General features: G+C 52.5%; 2 protein-coding genes across 16 annotated transcripts in view; one reads left to right on the top strand and one right to left on the bottom strand.

The window, feature by feature from the left end:
- Positions 1-301: 301 nt before the first annotated feature.
- MTHFR (methylenetetrahydrofolate reductase) lies at positions 302-12,889 on the bottom strand. Of its 9 annotated transcripts, none has more exons than XM_081144169.1 (12): positions 12,852-12,889; positions 9,245-9,490; positions 7,895-8,133; positions 6,979-7,089; positions 5,572-5,765; positions 4,648-4,898; positions 4,227-4,361; positions 3,849-4,029; positions 3,427-3,609; positions 2,437-2,538; positions 1,542-1,661; positions 303-1,212 (listed from the first exon to the last, which is right to left on the bottom strand). In XM_081144169.1, exons 2-12 carry the CDS (start codon positions 9,475-9,477, stop codon positions 982-984), a joined length of 1,980 nt encoding a protein of 659 aa, XP_081000295.1. In that variant the 5' UTR covers positions 9,478-9,490; positions 12,852-12,889; the 3' UTR covers positions 303-981. The 9 variants fall into 9 exon arrangements, with proteins under 9 accessions (XP_081000300.1, XP_081000295.1, XP_081000293.1 ...); XM_081144167.1 differs by lacking the exon at positions 12,852-12,889 and adding an exon at positions 12,030-12,207; XM_081144172.1 differs by lacking the exon at positions 12,852-12,889 and adding an exon at positions 12,030-12,093 and having other exon boundaries at positions 9,245-9,487.
- The window catches only part of CLCN6 (chloride voltage-gated channel 6), a 27,826-nt gene continuing 17,300 nt past the window's right edge, over positions 12,342-22,867 (top strand). For 4 of the 7 annotated variants that reach the window (XR_013999317.1, XM_081144162.1, XM_081144163.1 and 1 more), the window contains exons 1-6: positions 12,370-12,521; positions 13,321-13,380; positions 18,256-18,321; positions 18,611-18,676; positions 21,337-21,403; positions 22,733-22,839. Coding sequence is in view for 6 of the 7 variants with exons in the window: in XM_081144162.1 (XP_081000288.1) it covers positions 12,435-12,521; positions 13,321-13,380; positions 18,256-18,321; positions 18,611-18,676; positions 21,337-21,403; positions 22,733-22,839 (453 nt within the window). In the remaining variant the exon portion in view is untranslated. Of the gene's footprint in view, positions 12,522-13,320; positions 13,381-18,255; positions 18,322-18,610; positions 18,677-21,336; positions 21,404-22,732; positions 22,840-22,867 lie in introns of all 7 variants that reach the window. The other 3 variants (XM_081144159.1, XM_081144161.1, XM_081144164.1) reach the window with 3 other exon arrangements.

Raw genomic sequence — 22,867 nt, 5'->3', positions numbered from 1 at the left:
CTCTGGCTCCCTAGCCAGCCAGCCAGCCTGGAGGGCGGTGAGGGGATGTGCTGATGGCTGCTCTGTGGACACCCACCCCACTCTCCTTCTCGAAGCTAGCAGGCAGGGATGGGACAGGGCCTGTGCACCTGCCAGTTACCACCCTGGGCAGCAGGGCTTGAAGGCCAATTCCAGGGGAGCAGGGCCAGGCAGGCAGTTTCTGGGATGCACAGAGGGTGGGAGCAGCTGGACAGATGAAAATCAGCCAGGAAGATATAGGTAAAGGGTGGGGGGCAAGGGAAGGCAAGGGCTCCACCAAGCACAAAGGTGCAGACACCCTTAAGAGGTGCTTTATCTCTTGAGCCACCAGAAGAGAGAGACAACTGTTTCAAAAAGCAGCATTGCCGAAAGGTGAAAGCCAGCTAAGCTCTCAGGTAGAAGGTGGCAGGAAGTGCTTGTTACTGGGTTTCAGCCCCAGACCCTCCAGGGGCCTGGTGCCAGGGTAGTATCTGCCCTTCAGTCACAAGTAGGAAGTGCCCAGCTGCCAATGTGGAAGTGGAAGGGGCAGCACCTTCACTCTGCCACAGCTATTTGGCAGGGCTGCCAGTGACTGCTGCCCATGTTTGCTTTGCCCGTCTCCCGTAGGCCCCAAGTGCAAGGTCACCGGCAGTCTCATGCAGGCAGGGAGGGTCCAGTCAGCAATAACCAGTCTCCTCCCCTTCACAGGGAGGACAGGGTTCCACCCACCATGGTCCTCTATGGGGTGGGGGTGCTCCCCACAAAAGAGCAAAATCTCCCGCCTGGGCAGGGAATGCCAGGCTCCCACGTGGGGCTGACTCAGGGCCAGCCAGAGCCCAGAGCCCAGAGCCTCACACCAGTCTAGCTGCCATTACATGTGGGGGAGTGCAGGCCAGGGCTTGGGGACAGATGGAGATAGGGTTCCCCAGAAGAGCCAGTCCTGGGGGAGAGGAAGGCAGGACACAGCCGGCCGAGCTAAGGATGTCAGGGTGCAGGGTCACGGAGCCTGTCTCCCTCTCTTTCCGAGGTGGGTCTGTTGAGAAGCTCAAACGTGTCTTCTACCACCTGCCACAGGCAGTTGTCCAGCGGAAACTCATTGTCCACCAGGTTGACGAGGAAGTAGTTGTCGTGGATGTACTGGATGATCAGCCGGGACGGGGACTCCTCCTCATACAGCTTGCCCCACTGCTCCACCCACAGGGCGAAGGCTTCGTCCTGCGCGTGCACGCGAGCCACACAGACAGGCGCAGACAGCCACACACACAGACACGGGCACACACAGGCAAGGTTAACAGGGCTGCCCTCGGGTCAGGGCTCCATGCTCAGTGCCGCAAGAGCCTCTGCCACAGCCCAACAGGACATTTCCAGGAACAGAGTAAAGCCACTGCCAGTGCCACCTCCCACTCGCAGGGCAGGAATAGACTGAATCACGGGCAAGGTGCAGCCAGGGGAGCCAAGTCGGGGCCGCACGCTGGGGACCCAGGGATACTGCCTGCGCTAGGTGTTTCAGGTGGGCAGGGCAGGCCCGCTCCCAGCCCCCTTACCTTCCAGAACATGAAGCTGACAGGATCCACCACCGTGGGCTGGATGATCTCTCGCCCAGGGAAGATGCCCCAAGTGACAGCGTTGGGCTGTAGGTCAGGAGCATTGGTGATGTTTTCACCCTGGGGGCGGAGCGTAAGAGCAGATGGGACAGAGGCAACTAGAGCCCTCTTACTGCCCATACCTTGCAACTGCTCCTCCTCCAGCTCTACGAGCCCAAAACCTAGAGGCCTGAAACCTGGGCATTTCCTTCCTCCTCTCCCCACTTTACTCAGCATCACGCCCAGTGGTTCCACTGCTTCCTCCCGTCCTGCCGGTGTCTAGCCCAGCCGGCCTCTCTTTGCTACTCAGACCACCCCAAGGGCTTCTGCCTCCAGCGTTCCCGGGCCCATTGGTCATCAGCTGCCCACCGTGACCTGCCTAAAATAAAACGGGGCCAAGTCTCTCCACTGCTGGGAAAGGCTCCCTCCTGCCTTCCGGGTAAAACCCACATTCCAAGCGGGACCGTGGAGCCCGAGGACCTGGCCCCTGCCCCTGCCTAATACCTCAGCCCCACTCTGCTGCCAGTCCATGGTGTCCCCGCAGGCCTGCAGACGACGCCTTCGCACCCCCTTGGCCCTTTCCCAGGAAGCCCTTTTCCCCATCCTTAAAGATCCAGGCCACAGAGGACCCTCCGAGAAGCCTTCTGTGACCTCCCAGGTTAGGTGTCCCTCTGGGTCCCCACCACCCTACACTGAACTGTGCTAATCATCCACTGCCGGGCCTCCCTCGCTAGGCTGGGAGCTCTGTCTGCGGGTCTGTCCTGCACAAGCCTGGGGCCCGCTGAGGGGGAGTAACCAGGGGTGCCCTCGCTGGCATGCTGCCCACCAAGCGCCACCCGCCCCGGAGCCGGCCCACCTTCACGTCCACGATGTGGTAGTTCACCCGGAGCTCGTATTTCTTCAGCACCTGCAGAAGCGCCGCCACTGTCTCTCGAGAGGTGAAGAACTCCAGGTAGGCCTGTGGGAGGCAGGCACCTGTCACACCACCTGGGCCCTGCTGGCCGCCTCCTCGGCGCTCAGCAACACCAGTCAGGTGCCTGCCCGCGACCGTCCCCGGGGATAGACCCCCGCACACAGGTGTGGAAGGACACGAGACATTGGGACTAGTGGTGTCCACATGGGTGGAGTCATAGAGCAGGTATGTGAGAGTCCCCAGCTGGGCCGGTCGGGGGACCTCCGCCAGCCCTCCTCAGTTAGGTAGGGGAGGCCAGACGGAGAAGCCACTTCAGACGCTGGACAGGAGGCCCACTTTGCCACCTTCCATCGCCCCACTCCCTGGACGGTGACAGTGAGGGCTTCTCTAGCCGCAACTGTGTATCAGAGATTGAGCTGGGTTTATGTAAAGTCATTTCCTGTAATGCCCATAACACTGCAGGGGGGCCCTCTTATCCCCACTTCACAGATGGGGAAAGTTAGGCAAGGTGAGCAACTGGGCTCACTGACGATAAACAGCAGAGCTGGTCTCTTCATACCCAGGTCTCTCTAACTCCAGGGCCAGGGGCTTGGGTAAGCAAATTTTCACTCCAGCAGCCCCGGGAGGAAGGTTCAACTCAGAAGAGTAGTAACAGCTCCCCGTCAGAGAGCTTCCTGTGTCCTTCCGGTGCTAAGCTTTGTGTGCGTTGTCACGCTTCATCCCCAGAACGGGATGCGGTAGGTCCCCATTTGAGAAGGTGGAGGCCCGGAGCAGTCAAGGGACCTGCCCCCCCCCGGTCTGCGTGACCTAAAGCAGGAGCTCCCCCGTCCACCCTGGTCCACTCAGGGGCCCCAGGGAGGAAGGCTCCCTGTGCCCACCTCCAGGGTTCCTGGGGGCCAGTCAAGGTGGGGCAGCCCTGCGCATCCTGCACACCTTCTGGAAGACATAGCCCCCACTGGGGCCCCAGCCCACGACCGGGTCCGAGGACGGCTTCCCATTGATGTTGGGCTGCGAGTTGATGGTGAGGATGCCCTGCCGGTTCACACGCAGCAGCTCCTCCTTCATCAGGCTGGTCTCAGCCGCCAAGGGCTCGTCATTCCAGGGCAGGCAAGTGACCTGGGAGAGGGTGAGCTGGGCTGGGGCGACCATCGGATCTGGCACCCTGGGTCCTGTCAGAGACCTGCCTGTCTCTGCCTCCATAAGCCCCTTCCAGGCCCCCCAGGAAGCGACTCCCCACTCAGCCTTCTCCCTTTGCTGAGGTGCCAGGTTGACCAGGGAGATGAGGCGAGGGGTGGGAGGGCCCACAGGGAGATGGGAGGGGGTGTAACCAGGGATCCCACCCCAGCAGCACTCACTCGACAGCCGTTCTGGGTGGGCTCTCCCGAGAGGTAGTGGACGAACACTTCGAACACACTTTCCTCGCTGGTCAGCTCCTCCCCCCACATCCTCAGCAGCTCCTCCCTCGGGGCCTTGCTCTTCAGGTAGAAGAGGTAGTAGTCCTTCAGCTCCCCAAAGGCCGGAGAGGAGGAATTGCCCCTGGCAGAGGACATGCCCGGAGGTCAAGGTGCACTCCTGACCCTGGGTCCCTTACAGAAGGACAGCTGTCCCACACACCACTGAGGGGCCATTCCTGTGACTCCTGTCCCTCAAGGATCAGATAAGCATGCACACTCCTTCTGCCCCCTGCCTCCCAAGAGATAGGACCCGTTTGCAAAGGACTGTGCCGGCCTCACCAGCGGCCGTTGGGGAACTCATCCCACCCCTGGGTGCGGTAGATGTAACTCTTCGGTCTAGAGGCCCAGAAGATGGGACGCACATCTTCCTCCCGGCGCTTGGGGTGGGCGCTGACAGCCCAGGGCAGGGGACGCCTGGGTGAGATGGGGACACAAAGGGTAAGGGACTGGCTAGAGGGTGCAGGGAGGAGGAACCCACTGAGCCTGGGTTCTTCAACCTGACTTGCAAATATCAAGGTACATGTGGCCCTGCCGCTGAGGCTGGAAGCCTGAGTGCTGCTCGCCAGGGCACAGACAACGCCCTGCACGCCTGTCGCGGCCAGCACTGCTAGGCACATTCTTCCTGTGACTTCTCTGACCTCCTTGCCCACTGACTTCCCTCTGTGGCTCCTGGACCTGAATTTGGGGCCACTGGCCTCACCTGGGGTCCTCTGTCCACATTCCCAGGCGCTTCAGCACCTCGGTGGTGGCCATATTTTGGTTGAGTGTGTAGAAGTGCAAGCCGGGCACCAGGCCACTTGCCAGCAGTTCTCGGCACAGGCTCACGGCTTGTTCGATGCCGTAGTTGCGGATGGCAGCGTCATTGTCCTTAATTGGCTCTATCACGTCTTTGATGGTCTGCGGCACCTCCAGCTTGGACAGCTTCATGAGCTGCTGCAGGGAGTGGTAGCCCTGTCCGAGACACCAGGGGGCCGTGGAGTCACGTCCTGCCTGTCTCTCACCCTGCTTCTCCCCCTTAAGCCCCCTACCAGGTCTCCTGGCCAACTGCAGCATGACACAGAGTGACCCAGGAAAGTCAGACCACACTGTACGAGGACCCTTGCCTGGCCCTATTTCCAGCCTGCAGGGACAGCAGCTGCCCAGAGCACTCCTGCCGTCAGTCTCAGCCAGCTTAGTCCCAGGGGCTCCCAAGCCTCATGGGTCCTCAGAATCACCTGCGAAACTTAGGCCCCACCTCAGATCTAACTCAGAACTTTTAGGCATGGGATCTAGAGGCCCATCTTTTGAAAAAGCTTCTCAAGTGATTCTAATGACAGTGAGTTTGAGAAACGTTGATTGAATCAAAATTTAGGATGAGTGTTATACTAATCCCTTGTAGTGATACTTGCCAGTAAGCCAAAGTACAACAAGCCCCTCCATCAGGTGCTGTTGCTGTTTTTTGGGGGAGGGCGGGTAGAGGTAACCAAAATGGGGTGGTGAGAACATTTTGCAAGGAGCATCTCACAGGAAATCCAATGAGCATCAAAGAAGAACTTGACCATGAACCGAGCACCTCACCACCCCCAGGGCCCTGGCTGAGCGAGGATGGGGTGGGAGGGCCCGTCAGCTCTCCCGGGTCCCTCACCTGAATAGGGAAGATTCCGGGGAGGATGGGGCAGGTGATGCCTATCTCGGAACAAGCTTTTACAAAGTGGAAGAAGGTGTCAGCCTCAAAGAAAAGCTGCGTGATGACGAAGTCGGCGCCTGCACACACCTTCTCCTTCAGGTGCTGCAGGTCGGCCTCGAAGCTCTCTGCGTCAGGGTGGCCTTCGGGGTAACCTGGCAGTAGGGATGACAGTAGGGAGAGGCTGGCTCCAGCTGCTCAGAGTGAGTAAGAAACCAGAGAGCCGGGAGCAGAGTTCTCCGCCTCCAGGGTTCCGGACCCGGACCTTCCAGCACCACAGCGCGGACAGGCTGAGACGGGTGAGTGGCTGGCTCACAGTGGATGCACCCCCGCACCCTCGAGATGACCTCTGGTGAGCAGTGGCTTAGAGCCACCCTCCCAAGACTGGGGGTGGATTGCTCCAAACTCCCCACACTGTCCCACCTTGCACCCCTTGCAACCAGCCCCGCAAACCAGGCCTGCACTGGGTGGCCATAGAGGAGAGAGGCTCCGAGGGCTCAGCAGCAGCGCGGCAGCACTTGCGGTAACTGCGCTGGACCCTAGACACTGGATTAAAGCAGCACTTATTTTTTTTTTTTAATATATCTTTATTGATTTTAGAGAGAGGAAGGGAGAGGGAGAGAGAGCGAGCGAGCGAAACATCAATGATGAGAGAGTCATTGATCGGCTGCCTCCTGCACGCCCCCTGCTGGAATCAAGCCCACAACCCGGGCATGTGCCCTGACTGGGAATCGACCCGCGATCTCCTGGATCCTAGGTCGATGCTCAACCTCTGAGCCTGCCGGCTGGGCTAAAGCAGCGCTTTTAACGTTAAAGTTACTCAGAGGTCCAAGCTAGCGAACAGTCAGACACCGCGTTACATGAGGAAGGACTATGGAAAGGGGAGATGTTCTGCTTAAAGAACAAAGAAAAGAATCTGCAGCCTGGGTATGTGCCCTGACCGGGAATTGAACCGGCGACCTTCTGGTGCTCGGGATGACGCTCCACCAGCTGAGCCACACTGGCCAGGGCGGGCTGGGTTTCTGACTGCGTCCTGGTTCCAGCACCTAGTGAGGTCTGGTGCTGTTTCCTGCCCTTGGGTTCTGAGATTCCCTCCCTCTTAATAAATATTCTTTTGTTTTAAAGAAGAAAAACAGGCTGGGAAGCAAGCTAAGAGCATGAAAAGGCAGAGAATCCAAAACTTCAGGGTGGTGGCAGCGTGGGCGGCAGATGACAGACCCCGAGTGGGGACACTATTCACTCACCTCTGCCCCGCCCTTCTCGGGGTGCTGGGATACCAGGCGCTGAACTGAACGCAGCTGAGCTCTGTGCCTCTGGGCGCTCCCTTCTCCCCTCCATCCCCACCCACTGGGCACTCCAGCCACTCACCTGCCACACAGATGTCGAAGTAGTCACCGCACTCGCTGTGGATGTGCTTCACCAGGTCTGTGGCGTGGCGGAAGCAGCCTTCCTCCTCCTCCCACTGGTCACCCACGGGGTCTGCAGGGTTGGTGAAGGTCATAGTCACCAGGGCTCACTGATCCCCAGCTGGCCTTTCTGTCCCTTCTCCCCACCCCTACACCCAGGACCATGAGCTCTTCAAAAGCAGAGCCTGCATGTTATTCAAACTGGTGTCTCCTCTTCCTAGCACAGCACTTGGTAAATAGTGGGAGGGAAGATAGCGCCCAGCCTGTCGGACATTTACCAAGTGCTGACTCTGTGGGCACGGGGCTGGCAGTGGCAAGTAGGGGACAACAGGGGACAGCTGCTGCTCTTAGCCTGGAGTATCTGAGAGACCCCCAACTCAAACCTGGGTGCCTACCCTCACCCAACCCCACTGCTCACTGTACCACCCTCTTGGAGCTCTTGCCTCCTGGGAGAATTTTCCACTCATCTCAAGTGAGCAGTGGTCTTGTGGTAGGGAGCACAGGCACACAACCCCACTCATCAGGATCCCTCTTTCCACTCTGTGGCCAGAGGCACAAGCAGCTACTTTCATTCCTGGGACAAATGCCAGAACTGCACTCTCGACTGGGCCAAGAGCTGGGTGCAGCCAGCCATCGATGAAGCTGTGTAGCTAGGGCACAGGGTTATCAGGCACCAGCTGTTTTTCTGACTCAACGCCTTCACTGGGGTCAAGAGGTAAAGAGGTGGCTCCACCTGGGCAGCGTCTATTGATGCTATCAGCAGGGATGGGCCCCTGAGCGTGCTCAGTGTGGGATCCGGAGAGAAGTAAAGGACCATTTCAGGGACAGAAGAGGCCCTCGGGAAAGCAAGATCCCAGAGAGCACTGACGGTGCCATACCTCCTCTCAGCGCCAGGATGTTCTTCAGGCCCAGCTGCTTGGCCTTATGCAGATGGCCTGTGATCTCCTCCTGGCTCTGACGGCAGCAGGTCATGTGCAGCACCGTCTCCAGGCCACAGTAGTTGACAGCAGTGCTGGCGATCATCATGGAGGAGGTCTCCTTGTCAGATCCAGGGTCTCCTGCTGGGTGCCAGGTCACATCTATGAAGAGGGGACCGCCTGCCCCCATCTGGTCAAACCTGCAGGGAATTCCTTTCTGAAGAGAGGTTGCTGAGGGCACACCACCCTTCACCACCTTCCCATGGAGTTCGGGAGTTAGCGGGGCACCAGAGCAAGTTGGAATCAGACTGACCTGTGTTCATATCCTGGCTTTGCTACTTACTAGCTATGTGATCTTGGGAAAATTACTTAATCTCTCTGAGCCTCAGTTTCCTCATTTCTACAATGTGACAGAGAACAGTACTTACTTCATAATAACTCTATGAGACTATTATGACAGATGGCCCCACAGCTCTTAGAACAATGCTAGGACACAGTGAGCTGCTGTTACTATGATTTCTATTGTGGAGATAATATATAACAACAATACAACCATTCTGTTTAAGAGCAGTACTGCAGATTTTTCAAAGTGCTTGCATATTTATTATCTTGGATGTGTTAAGTTCAGTGGCTAAGAGTTGGGGAGCCCTCAGTGTGGCAAGCAGGGCCTCATTCTAGGAAGAGGAAAAGAGAGACAAAGTTTCCATCATGCTGCGCGCCCCCACCCCCACCCCCGTCCTGGTGCAGCAGCCAGCAGTCCTGCACAGCAAGGGCACAGTCCAGGAACCACACTTGAGTGGCCCAGGCATGTACATGCGCTGGTTACAAGCTGGTTAATGGTGTATTGAAACATCCTTGTGCCCTAAACTTCAAGCTTTGGGAGCGAAACATGAGAAGTGCAAATGGTAAAACGCATAAACTTTAAAAAGAGGAACTGCAATTCATAGAGTGCTAACATCATTCGGTTGGCATTTCTAGATTCCAAGAGGCATAATCCAAGGGCCTAACTTGCTGGAAATGTCCTCCAGGCTCTGCTATGTGACTTCCTAAACTATACTCGGATCCAGCTTGACGTTCCGCCAGAGAACTGAATCAACATTTTTAACTCATTGAAGAGTGTGTCCAAAAACCCAGAGGCTTGGGGGGAATTTTACTGACAACCAAGAAGCTGCAGGTCAAACGACAGACTGACCCTGTGTTTACTCTCTTGAGCCCCTCTGGCTGCCTCTCCCTGCTGGGTCAAAGTGGCCCGTGGCGGGCTGAGGGGACGCCCCCCAGTCCGGCCCGCTCCCCGACCCCGTGCCAGCTCACCTGGAGATGAGCTGGGCAGCTCTCTGTGCCGTCCGCGGAGGGAAGAATTCCAGCGAGAACCACTTGTCGCCTGACTCCATCCTCCGCCTCATTTTCTCCCTGAGTCTCTCGTGCCGCTCGGGGTCCAGCCCTGGAGAGGAACATCTCGAACCCTCCTTGGAGCCCTCGATGCCACTGCTGCTGCTCTCCAAGCAGGGGCCAGGGCCGCCATTCCCTCTGGGCTCGTTCACCATGGCCGGGCTCCTGCTGCACGGGGTAGGGGCAGAGGGCGTCAGGAGTCGGTGGGCTGCTGAGCCCCAGAGGGGCAAGGTCAAGTGAGTTGCTGCATTTCCACGCAGGATTAAGGCCACCGAGGGTAAGGGTGACAATGCCCCTACGGTGTGGCTCCATGAGCCACAGCTACGGCCGACTGCGCTGCCTCACCCCAGGCTTCTCCCTCCGCTGCTGCCCAGCTCCGTGTGTGGCAGGCCCCACCCGCACAGAAACATGCTCCTTCGGCCCACGGATCCTCAGTGACAGCTACCTGATGGAGGATGGCACTGAGAACCTCCTGATGCCAGCCTCCGAGGCCAGCATTCCTAGGGAGGGGCAGCGGTGCCTGGCTGGGAGGGCCTCAGGTGCTGGATGGTCCATCTCTGCCAGCTTAGACCCAAAACGGACTGTGAACTGGAACACTGCCCGTGGGTGTTTACTTCATGGGCGGAGCAGAGACAGAGGAAGAGCTTAAGGCTAGGGCTGGGGCCAGCGGTAAGGGAAAGGAAGGCGGGGGGTGAGGCCTCCAGGAGGGAGGGAGGGCTGTGACTCCAGCTGTAGTAGGCAGATGGAAGGAGGGTGACTCAGGCCAGAGACTGCAGGGGCTGGTGGAGATGTGGCCAACAGGGGTTCAGGGTCACTGGATCACTCTCCAGAGAAGAAATAGCTGTTCCTGGTCCTGCCTGCAACATCTCTCATTGCTTGCAACAGTTTGTGTGCACGATGAAAGAGACGAGGGCTTGACAAAGCAGCCAGATTTCTCCTGAGTTTGTGCTACTCCAAAAAGACCGTGTCATGCATTAGAACTTCACATTGGCTGGGTTCCAAAAGTGGCCAGAACCAAGTTCAGTAAGGGCACGAATTTATGTCCAACTCAGAACAAAGGCTGTCTGGTGGAAGGAGACTTGACTTGGGGTGGTGAACACACGATACAATGTACAGAGGATGTGTTATAGAATTGTACACCTGAAACCTTTATAATTTTATTAACCAATGTCACCCCCAATAAATTCAATAGGAAAGAAAATTAAAAAAAAAAAAAGAACAAGGCTGCCTTCCAGGCACACCAACCACTTACACACACCACTGAAGTCAAAGTAATTATAGTGGCTGCACAGCCACCACATCCCAAGCCCTGAACCATGGCAACCGCAGGCAGGCCAACTAAGGGCACAGTGCCATTGGGTGGTTTAGTGGGACAAATGAGACAAATACTTCAAAACAAAAACACTACTCTTGCACAACTATGTGCAAAAACAGTCCTGGAAATCTGGTGTGTGGTGACCTGGAAATCAGAGGAACAATCCTGCCAAGCTCATTCCTTTCAGGGAACGTCCACTGCTAAGCTGGTATTCTTAACCCCTCTGGGGTCCTAGAGCCATGAGAAACTAATGAAATCCAAAGCTCCTCTCCCCCACAAAACACACACAAGTGTGCGTAACACACAGCGACGCATCCAAAATCAAGGAGTCAAGTCCCGACTAAGAGCCCTTGTGCCCGCGTTTGCCCTCCCTAGGGAGGCCCACTTTGGTTCAGCCCTAAAACTCCAGCTTCTCCGTGAGGCCGGCCGTGGGAAGTGAGAAAGGGGTGAGTGTGCAGATAGCCCAGGGGGCCTGTCTCATGAATTCCAGGGAGCGCCTCTTGACTGTCTGCTGGAACAACATCAGGAGAGGGGAGGAGACAGAACCGCCTACAAATGATCCGCTCCTTCATTTGTTCGGTAAAAAAAACACACACACTGCATTCCTAGCATGTGCCGGGCACACGCCTTCTTCCCACCTTCTTTCTCATGCCACAACTGATCCACTTTAAGCTGGGCTCCCACAGCGCCCTGGGTTGTAACTGTGGGTTCAACAGGTCCGGCTACCCCCCTCCCCGGGGTTCCAGGACCCCCTGCGTTTGCCTGGGGTCCTGTGACTGGCACGAGGTAACGTGGCCGCCAGCGGGCCGGGCGCGGTCGCTCGTCTCAGAACAGCCCTCTGCCATTATGCTGAGCATGTAACCGGCGCCAAGCACGGCGCAGCGAGGCCTGTGGGGCGCACCCTGCGCGCAGCCCTGCGCGGGGCGCGGGGCGGGGGCGGCAGTGCCGGCGCCCGGAGGCTCTTCTCCAGGTTCCCGGCGGGGGGGCGGGTTTAAATGGCTGGAGCTGGGGAAAAAAAACGCCTCCCGCACGCGCCCAGGTGGCCCTGAATCAAGTCACCGGGTCAATGGGTCACGGGAGGGGGCGGAGGCTGGGTCCCCGGGGGGAGGGGGAGAAAGGGGGGCCGGGTCACCACCTCCATCTCAGGGCCGCCTCATCTCCTGGCCTCTGTCCGTCCGGGCTGGGGACCAAAACAGAGTCTTCGCTTCAGGGTTGGGGGCTGCTGGGGGTGACAGCCACCTGGGGTGACACCAGTCCCCGCGAATCAAGCTGAGAAGGGTCGGGCGCCCCCACCGAGCGGGGCAGGCCGGCCTCTCTGGTTCCGCGCCCCCGGCGGTGGTCCCCGACGCCGGGTCTGTCCACCCGACGACCCCCGGCCACGCCGTCACTCACCCTCCGGTCGCGGGTGACTCGGGGCTCGCGCGCCGGCCCCAGCTGCGCGGCCGCGGCCGAGGCACGTGCGGAGGGGGCGGGCCGCGGGCGCAGAGGCGCGTCTTCCGACCCGGTTGCTAAGGGAGGCGGGGCCAGAGGTCGGAAACCACCCGAGCCGGCGACCGGAAGCTCCGCCCCCGACGTGGCCCCACCCAGCGGCCTCGCCGAGGGGGCTGCCGCCGTCACGTGACGCGGGCCCTCGCCCCACCCGGCCGCAGCCACTCCCCGTCTCCGTCGCCCGGCGCGCGAGGGGCACGTGACGCGCCGGGGGCCAGTCACGTGAGGCGCAGGTCCCCGGGTGGGAGGGGGCTGGCGCGGGACGGGGGGCGGGGGGGCGTGCGTCCCGAGCGGTAGCGAACGAGGAAGATGGCGGGGTGCAGGGGGTCCTGGTGCTGCTGCTGCAGGTGGTGCTGCTGCTGCGGGGAGCGGGAGACGCGTACCCCCGAGGAGCTGGTAAGGAGCGGGCGGGGTCGCGGGGGCGGGGGCGGGGGCAGTTGCTAAGGGACGGTGAAAGGCGTTGCGGGAGGTGGGGCTGGGCCGAGCCGGGCGTGCGGGCCCCGCGCGTGGGGCCTGGGGGCCGCGCCCCGGGCTCTCTCAGCATCTTCCCTGCCTCACGTGCCCAGGAGTCTTTTTCTCGTAACCGCTCCCTGGAATCGAAGTCAGAACCCAGGCCCGCGCCAATGAATCCCATACCTTTTTTTATTTCTCAATTTCCATCCGAAAGGGGTTTTGAATGAAAGAAGCGTTCCCGGCATCAGCCCTTTCCCTGGACCTTGTGCTTACCCAGCAGCTGGCTCCGCGTCTCCAGCCCTTTCCCGCTCTGTCCCTACCCCTTTCTGGGTCACTGACAGTCCAGCTTTTCCCTGCAAAGCACCCTGGGAACGCTGGAGTCGCTGTGTCCCCCAAGAGTTGACAGGTCCCTTCTGATTTCACATTCGGCGCTTTGTCGGATGGCATCTGAATCCTTCCCCCCCCCTCCCCCCCGAAGCTGGCAGGGGGCATCTTTGAGGTGTCCTGAAGACACAAGGGTGGCTATTTGGGGAATGTATCAATGGAAATGAAGAGCTGAACTGGATCCCCGCCCCCCCATCACCCTCTGTCCCAAAAGGGGGTTGTTTGGAGGTCTTGTTCCCATGGACGATAGTGGTTCCAGATGATTTAGAAACTAGCAGCAGATTTCAGTCAACGCTCCTGCCTCCTTGTAACTGGGAACCACTAAAAGGGTCTCCCTTCTGTGCATCTGTTTTTCTAGACCATCCTTGGAGAAACGCAAGAGGAGGAGGAGGAGATCCTTCCAAGGAAAGACTATGAGGTGAGATTCCTAGATGCCGTCTTGAGTAACACACAGTGAATGGCCTGGCCCCTCAAGACAGAAGCATTAGGATCCCAGCCGGGGCTGCTCGCTGACCTTCTGTCCAAGGGAGAAAGCGGTTGAGAGGTCACTCCCCTCTGTGAAAGGGGCTGTTTAACAAGCCCTTTTCTCACCTCAACCGCAAAACAAGGTCTGGCTGTCTCCATGCTTTCATTTAATCTGGACACAGAATGTGTTTGACATTAAACTGTTTGCTTTTTACAGCTCAGAGAGACCCAGAGTCAAAGCCACTGATAAGTGTGTGCCCATAGCAGGTGTGGGCCGGTAGACCTTGCCTCTCTTAGGAGAGAGCTTAGTTTTCAGAAGACTGTTTTCTGCTCAGGAGGCTTCTCTGTGAAACGTTCTTGAGCGTAGTTCCCGATTTCAACATGGGACTCGTGTGCGTGTGCGTGTGTCTGTGTGGTAAGGCCAACACTGCTGGAGTGAAACATAATGTAATCAGTTCATGATGAGTTCTGACATGACAAAAAAAGGCATGGTTGTGATAGTGAATTCTTAAAATTATTTACAAAAAGAAGCTAGAGAAAAACCCATAATAACTTTGCTCATGAAAAGATGACTATTACTGCCTGGCCAGTGTGGCTCAGTGGTTGATCATCAACCTAGGATCCTGGAGATCTCTGTTGGATTCCCGGTCAGAGCAGGTGCTGGGGTTGCCAACTTGATCCCCAGCAGGGGGTGTGTAGGAGGCAGCCAATCAGTGACTCTCATCGTTGATATTTCTCTCTCTCCCTTCCTCTCTGAAATCAGTAAAGACATATTAAAAAAAGAAAAAATGACTATTACTACCTTATTAACCTTTTTTTCCCTTACATATATGCTTTTTTAAGTAACAGAAGTGAGATTCTACAAAATGTTTTAACCTCTTTTTCTCCCCAGTTGATTATCACTTTTCTGTCACTAGATACTTTTCTAGAATATATTTTGAATAGGGAAGTATTTTTTTATTGTGTCACAGTTTATTTAATCTGACTTTTCTATTTGATGAACTGCATGGTGGTTACCATCCTTTCTTGTTCAACCTTAATTGTTTCCTTAGGATTAATTCTAAGAAGTGGAAGTTTATGTTTAATGCTTTTTAAAAAAAATACCAGGTAGACTTTAAGAATTCAATAATCTAGGGCAATAATATACTCAGGTTCATTTTCTTAATATTTTATCTTATTTTTGCTGCAGAATTTGGTGTAACTACTATGACTTGTCATGTAGCATGAAATTAAAAAAAAACACACAAGTTTTTATTACAGACAATTTCAAACATATACCAAAGTGGACAGAACAGTGTATTGAAACCCCCTGTACTCATCCCACAGCTTCAGCAGTCATTCAGCTCCTGCCTGACCTTGTTTCATCTCTGCTCCCTTCCACTGGCCTGTCCACTGAGAGTAAATGAATCAGGAGGCTTCACCAGAATTAAATGACAGCATTTTATTAATGGGTCTTAAGAGTTGCAAATCAGAAACACCCAGAGTGTTCTGAAGAAAAGAGAAAAGTTGAGAGTTTTTACAGGTAAAAAGGACATTCCTAAGAAGAATCATTCCTGCATTCTTAGCTTCTGGGTCGGTCTGTGATATTGATCTTCCAAATGTCAGGTGGTCTGGATGCTTAAACATTCCTTCCTGAGTTCTTCGGAGGCTTACCTACAGGAGTTACACATACATCCGCAGGCACTGATGTACAGCTGCAAAGTTCTACAGCATAAGTCCTCAGGCTCCTTACAGCGAGATAAAATCTCGTGTTTCAGCCCATTCTGATTAAAGCAATTTTGTTAGCTTGGCTATGATCACTCTTTCCTTGTCCCCCTTCCCATGTTGCTTTGAAGAAAATTCTAAACCTCACATCAGTTCACCCATAAATAATTCAATGTGCATCTCTAGAGGATAAGGACCTTTTTTCTGGCATAACATTATACCAGTTTCACACTTGTGAAATTAGCAATAGTCTTTGATATCAAATATCCAGTGTTCAGATTTTCCAGTTGTCTTATAAACGTCATATGTATTTCTTTTTTTTTCCCCCTCATCCGAGGATTTTTTTTCCATTGCTTTTCAGAGAAAGTGGTGGGGGAGGGAGGGAGAGAGAGAACATCGATGTGAGAGAGACACATTCGTTGGCTGCCTTCTGCACGTGCCCCGACTGACCAAGGCCAAGCCTGTAACCAAGATATGTGCCCTTGGTCGGAATTGAACCTGGGACCCTTCAGTCTGTGGGCTGATTGGCCAGGGCCATATGTATTTCTTTTTTTTTTTTTTAAATGTATCTATTGATTTCAGAGAGAGGAAGGGAGAGGGAGAGAGAGAGAGAGAGAAACATCAATGATGAGAGAGTCATTGATCGGCTGCAGCCCACAACCCGGGCATGTGCCCTGACCGGGAATTGAACCCTGATCGCCTGGATCCTAGGTTGACGCTCAACCACTGAGCCACGCCCGGCCGGGCCATATGTATTTCTTAATAGTTGTTTGAGTCAGGCTCCAAATAAGGCCCTCATATTGCATTTGTTTGATACATATTTTAAATCTCTTCTATCTTTAAGTTCCTCCATCTTTTTCTTTTTTTTCCCCCTTTAAATTTACTTGACAAAATAATTTTAGGACTCCAGAATTTGCCCCTTGCCTCACTATGGTGTAGTTTAATGTGCTACTTTGATGGGACTTCTTTTAATGAACCGGAAAGCATGGTATCTGCTGATGTATTTTCCTATATTTTTCAAATATCTGTTTTCTGTATATAGTTGAGAGGTTTGCAGGAATTAGTGTAGACGCTCTATGTTGTATTGTCTCATCATTGAACCTGGTGGTATCATTCTGACCGTGTTACTGTGACTGGACCGGTCTCAGCCCTCATCCTAGTCCTGGGAGAGCACCGCCACTCCTCTGTGCCATGGACCCTACTGTTCCCAAGCCCCCTCCACTCCTTTCACTGAATTGCTCTTACGCTTGTAGTGCATTTGCTTTCAGTTGAAAGGCACATTTATGTAAGTTTTGTGGGTTAATGTTCTTTTATGTGAGTCATTAATATTTCTCAATTAGCCATCTTTTGTGTTAGAGCTTCCTGAGAGCATTTGCTTTGTGTAAGAGCAAATTTAACCAGGTACTTAAATCAGAAAAGTCTGCTCAGATTGTATTTCTTAGGGCTCGCCTAGAAAACCCTTCTGTTGAAAATCTCTAAAATGTGCTTCTTGCCTTAGGAAGAGTCCATCACACATACTTGACTCTTTGATAAGTTGTAGGTCGCATAAGGTGTTAGAATCCCCTTTTTGACATCCATTCACTTAGATGGTTTGAAGAATGATAACTCCCTACCTGTCCCATTGGGAGTTAGATGGTGCCATTACCAAACAGTAACGTTTTCATGCAGGCCACAGGCTCTTTTTTTTTTTTTTTAATCCTCACATGAGGATATGATTTTTCTTTGACTCGAGAGAGAAAGAAAGAGAGGGGAAGGGAGAGAGAGAGAGGAACATCAATTAGTTGCTTCCCGTACTCACCGCTACCGATTGAACCTGGACTCTTCGGTGCTTGGGATGATGCTCCAGCCACTGAGACACACTGGCCAGAGCCACGTACTCTTTCGAGTTGGAAAAAGGCACCCCTCAGAGCAGAGGACTTAGAATAAAAGGCCTACCCCTCTGGGCCATAGCAACATCCCTAGCTCAAGGCCCACTGAAGGTGCTTTTTGGGTGAGCACTAGGTACCCTGCCTGGTTGAATTTGGGCTGCATTTTAGCCCCCACTTCCCCATGGCCAGATGCCACAAGCAGCAGCCCTATAGGCTACCTGTAAAAAAAATTTTTTTCTAAAGTTGTTAGTCCCCCAAACCAAAGAGCAGCGTATATAGCAGAAATAAAAGGAAACTAGTCATGGCAAAGGAGAAGTGACAGCGTCTGATTTTCATAACAGATCTTATATAGTTCATTGGTACATATTTCCAAAATGTTAGGCTCTCAACTGATTTATTAAAAACAGGAAAGAAAAGATTGATGTTCTGGCATTGCATCTGTTTCTAAATGCCCCTTTAAACAGCTTTATTCAGGGTCAGGGTTAGTATATGATTCACATACTATACAATTTACCTATTTAAAGTGTATGATTTAATGGTCTGTTTCGTATTCGGAGTTGTGCAGCTCTCACCAAATCAATTTTAGAACATTTTCAGCACCTCGGAGGGAAGCCCTTCGCCCCTTAGCAGAGTCACTGCCCATTCCCCTTGTCCCTGATCCTGGGCAACCACTAGCCAACTTTCTGTCGCTGTAAAGTTGCCTCTTCTGGACTTCTGAAAACCTTTTCAATGTTTGTGGAGTCATAGCGTTATTAGACAACACCGTCAAGCAAATAATTCATTGGCCAGTCATTTCTGTAAATATTTGGTATGAAGGATATTCAGTTTTCAACATTTTAATTTTTCCCCGTTTGTTCCTGGAATGTGATGTCACTCACATGATTAAAAAATTATACACACACACACACACACACACACACACACACACACACACAGACAGACATACAGACATACAGTCACTCATGAATGAGCCTAGTTTCCCAGCAGAATTTTTTACTGTGGTTTTTTTGTTTTATAATCAGAAAAAAAAAGGGTGGTTGTTTTTTTTTCAGATATAACAAGTACACCATGTTTGCTATGAAAATTTCAAATACCCAGATGTGAACACCTCCTAAAATAGCACCTCAGAGATAACCACTGCTAACAGTTTTCCCAGACGTTTCTGCTTCATGTATGCCGACATACAAATAAGCTTAATATCTGTTACTCAAAATGGGATCATATGATACCATATTATGACTTTTTTACTCTTTCAGAGCTTGGATTACGATCGTTGTATCAATGACCCTTACCTGGAAGTCTTGGAGACCATGGATAATAAGGTGAGTCCCTTACTGATCTCTTGGGGCTGAGGAAGTCTCACGACAGCTCCTTTACCTTTACCCCTTGCCCTTTGACCCCTTTCATGAGATCTGGCATTTATTCCTTGACCTTCCTCCCCGCAGCCAGAGTTCCCCCGGCCCAGCCGTTTATCTTAAACTCATCATTCTTGCATTGTAAAGCACCCTCCCTGCGAAGGTCACTCTAAAACTGGCTGGCCAAGGCATGTTCCTTCCCTGGAGCCAATGTCACCCTGTAACAAACTGAGTCATTCTTTCCCTGTGTGAACAGAAAGGCCGAAGGTTCGAGGCAGTGAAGTGGATGATGGTGTTTGCCATTGGAGTCTGCACCGGTCTGGTGAGCAGGAAGGGCATGGGGGGTGAAGGGGGTCAGGGGTAAGCTCTGGCCTGACAGGTAAGTTGTTTGTCATTACAGGGACCGCCTTGTCTTTTGTCCTGTTTCTCTTTTTAATTAATAACCTGACAGCGTTTTTCATGCTTCTCTTTTGCTTTCGCTTTATGAAAAGAAAGTGAGCCATGCAGCTCTGGTGTTCTTTAAAGCACTCAAAGGTGGTTAAGCCCTGTGTCTTAGGATAAGGTGTGACCCTATCACATAGAGAACATGGAAGGGAGAGTCCTCAGTGGGTGTTGAGGTCACCGTAGGGGAAAAGGAAAGTCGTGGGAACAAAACTGTAAACAGTGCACCCTCGCCTGTAGCACAGCGTGCCAGTCAGCAGGACACCGTAGGTCTCAGTGGACTTTTTGTGCTGTCCTGGGTCTCTTCCCTGCACATTGCTCATTTTTTTCTGTGAGGTAGAGCTGGTGGTTGTGGGCAGAGGAATATGCCTGAACGCACTGGGTTCTGGGGTCAGCACGTTCACACATGAATCACTGACAAGAAAAGATTATGAAATGTTGCAAAAGGTTATAGTAGCACAGGGCTGGAACCACCCATAGCTGCTGACTTACCATGGTTAACCTGGAGACAAAAAGCTGGAAAAGTGAGCAGCCAATCCAAGCAGTACACATCCAATCTGATCCTCCATCAGTGCAGTGTTAGAGTAGGGGGTTGTCTCGGTCCGTGGGGCAGCTGTAACAAAAATGCCATGGACTGGATGGCTTAGACAACAGACATTTATTTCCCACAGTTCTGGGGGCTGGAAGTTCAAGATCAAGGGCCGGTAGATCAGTGTCTGGTGAGGGCCTGCGTCCTGGTTCATAGATAACTATCTTTTTGCTCTGTCCTCACATAGCAGAAGGGAACAAGAGAGCTCTCTGGCTGGGGTCTCTCTCTTTTTAATCATAGTAAAATTGGTATATAAGACAATATATATTTTAGGTATACTACAGTATCATTCAATATTTGTGTATACTACATAGTGTTCATTACTATAAGTCTAGTTACCATCTATGACCATACAATTAATCCCCTTCACCTATTCTGCCCTCCCCAATCCCCTTTCCCTCTTTGGGTCTCTATAAGGGCACTAATTTTATTCATGGTGGCTCCACCCTCATGATCTTATCACCTCCCAAAGGCCCCACCTCCAAATACCATCATATTGGGGGCTATAATTTCAACATGAATTTGGGGTGGGAGACAAACACAATCATTCAGTCTTTAATAGGGGTCTTATATTTTCCTAAGCAGCAGCCTGTTTGTCACCTTTCTCTGGACTTGACCACAAGTCTCATACTTAAGCCTGCATGATATGCCCATAAGATGTAAACATGTGTTTAGTGTAATAAAGCCACACGGGCCACTCAGTTTTGTCTTCATGGCACTTGTCAGATTTTTACTAGTAGTAAATTGGAGGTCAAGGAACATCTTAGTAGTTAAGACTAATGGCATGTAGAGGCCTCTCTAGTAACATTCAGATGGATACCAGTGTGGGGCAACTTGGGCCAATCTAATTGTTATATTGTAGTTTCAGGGTGTGAATTTTGCTGTATATGGTTCTGATTGCAAATTTCCCTGCAATAGGCATAGTCCCTAGCCATCTAGTTGTTAGTCTTCCTTCCACTTTCAGATCAAACTCCTTTGAACTGCCATTTATCAATACTAGCAACTTAACTTTGTACCCTCATGGTTTAGGAAGGCAGGCCTGCCTTTATAATGTGGCTACTGGTTCCTCTTGCTCCTGGCTCTCTTGTCCTTTGATCTGTCACCACTTATTGCTTTGGTATTTAAAAGCCTCTGGCATTGGCTTGAGGGAAGTCTGGAGTTAAAGGCATGAAGCCTTTGATCATGAATCTACAAAATCAGAAGTCTTCCCAGGTCTCCTTTAAGCCCAGAGCCCATCTTATGAGAGTGGAATAGTGGAATGTGAGTGGTTCTGTCTTATTTACCAGGGTAACCATTGACTGTATAGGACAGTTATAAGTCAAAATCGTGAGTTATATAAAATAGAAATAACCCACATACAGCTAAGTGAATGTTGTCATTCAAAGTAATCTAAGCTGGCCCTGGCTGGAGTGGCTCAGCTGGTTAAGCATTGTCCTGTGCACCAAAAGGTGGCAGATTCAATTCCCAGTCAAGGCACGTATCCAGGTTGGGGGTTCGATCCCTGGTCAGGGTGCATATGGGAGGCAACCAGTCAATGATTCTCTCTCCTCTCCCCCCTCTTCCCCCTCTCTCCTCCTCCTCTTTCCCTCTCCCTCTCCCTTCCTCACTCTAAATCAATTTAAAAAAAAATTTTTTTCCCCTCAAAGTAATCTAAGCTGTGTGCTCATGTAGCTGCGCGTCGCTGAAGACATTGGTCTTCCTTGTTCTCATCTTCGCCGGCATCCTTTCCCCTCTGTTTTACTCACCTCCTCTCAACATCGCTGTACCCCTCCATTTTGCTCTTCGGTGGGCAATGGGGCCAGGGTGGAGTGGGGCCTTCGGAGAGCCAGAGTCACTCTCCAAAGCCCGCTCACCCGCTGCTGGGTGAGCGGCGGGGCGCGCCCGTGCCTTTGAGGGCAGTGCCTGTACCACCCGGGAAAGCCGTGTGACGGACGCTTCCTTGCTCCCCTCAGGTGGGTCTCTTCGTGGACTTCTTTGTGCGCCTCTTCACCCAGCTCAAGTTTGGAGTGGTGCAGACATGTATCCTTTCCGCTCTCGGCCCTCCTGGATCTCAGCGGGTGCTGATTGTGCTGTCTTGTCTGGAAATGAGTGTAACAGTGGACGTGATCTGTGAAGAGCTATTTATTAGCCGTTTGGCTTTAAGGTGTTTAATTACCATTGAAAGACACGAAAGGATGTATAGAGAGACGCTCACATTCATGGTTGGTAAGACACAAACCACCAAGATGCCGGCTTTTCCCAGTCAACCTATGAATCCAATGTTGTTGCAATGAAAATGCCGATAGAATAGTTCATGGAACTTGGAAGCTCTCTTCCTAAATTTGTTTGGAAGAGTAAAGGGCCAAAAGTAGTTGAGATAGTTTTGAACAACAAGCAGGGGGTCTTGCCCTCATAGATGTCAAGACATATAATTTAAGGTACAGTCATTGAAACAGTGTCCCCTTGGTGCAGGAATACCCATTTAGACAATGGGACATGATGGAGACACAGAAACCAGCCCGTATGGGTACAGAGGTACAGCGAGTGACAGAGCCAGTGTGATAAGTCAGGATGAAATGCGCCACTTAATAAAAGATGCTGGTTATCCATCTGGAAAAATACAAAGTGAGATTCCTGCTTTGTACTAGGAATTAATTCCCGGTAGATTGAAGATGTAAAATAAGAGATCGTAAGAGTAGGGAATCATTTCTTTAAACCCCAGAAGGCAGACAGTGAAAGGGGAAAGGTCAGAAAACTTGACCACATCAAAGTCAATATTCTGTTTATACAAACAAAAAGCCAAAACAACAGTATACACTAAGTGAAAACCTACAGCCTCAGCGAGGTTTTCACTGTGCAGTTAAGAGAAGATGATTCCTTTCCAGAATACAGGAAGAGGTACAACTCTAAGAAAAAGGCCCAAACACCCCAATAGAAAACTAGCAGAGGGTTTGAACAGGCCCTTCTCAGGAGAGGAAAATTGAATGGCCAATAAATAAACCTGTGGAAAAGTGCTCACCTCGCCGCTGATTAGGGAAATGGAAGTTTAATAAATAGGAAGCTGCGCCTTCCCTCAGCTCATGACTCCCTCTCCCAGCTGTGGCTCTCAGACGTGTGCAGAGATGTTCGTTGCAGCTTTGTGATTGTGAAAGGTTGTTACGGGAAAATGGAAAAATCACGGGATGTTCATATGATACAATTTGTGCAGAAGTTAATATGAACGCAGACCAGAACTGTATCAGCAAGGCTAAGTCTCAAAAATGTACTGTCAACTGAGAATAAAGGAAGCTGGAGTATGTACCTAAAATACAGCACCATTATTTTAATTTTAGAAACATACAGCACACGTTTCCTTAACCCACTCCCTAGCGGTGGAGGAATGCAGCCAGAAAGGGTGCCTCGCCCTGTCCCTCCTCGAACTCTTGGGTTTCAACCTGACCTTCGTCTTCTTTGGGAGCCTTCTTGTCCTAATAGAGGTGAGGGCTGTGGGTGCTACCTTTTTGC

Source organism: Miniopterus schreibersii (genome assembly GCF_964146895.1).
Source record: "Miniopterus schreibersii genome assembly, chromosome: 8".
Classification (NCBI taxonomy): domain Eukaryota; kingdom Metazoa; phylum Chordata; class Mammalia; order Chiroptera; family Miniopteridae; genus Miniopterus; species Miniopterus schreibersii.
The sequence above is the reverse complement of the archived record's forward strand: the minus strand, read 5'-3'. Positions and strand labels throughout refer to the sequence as shown.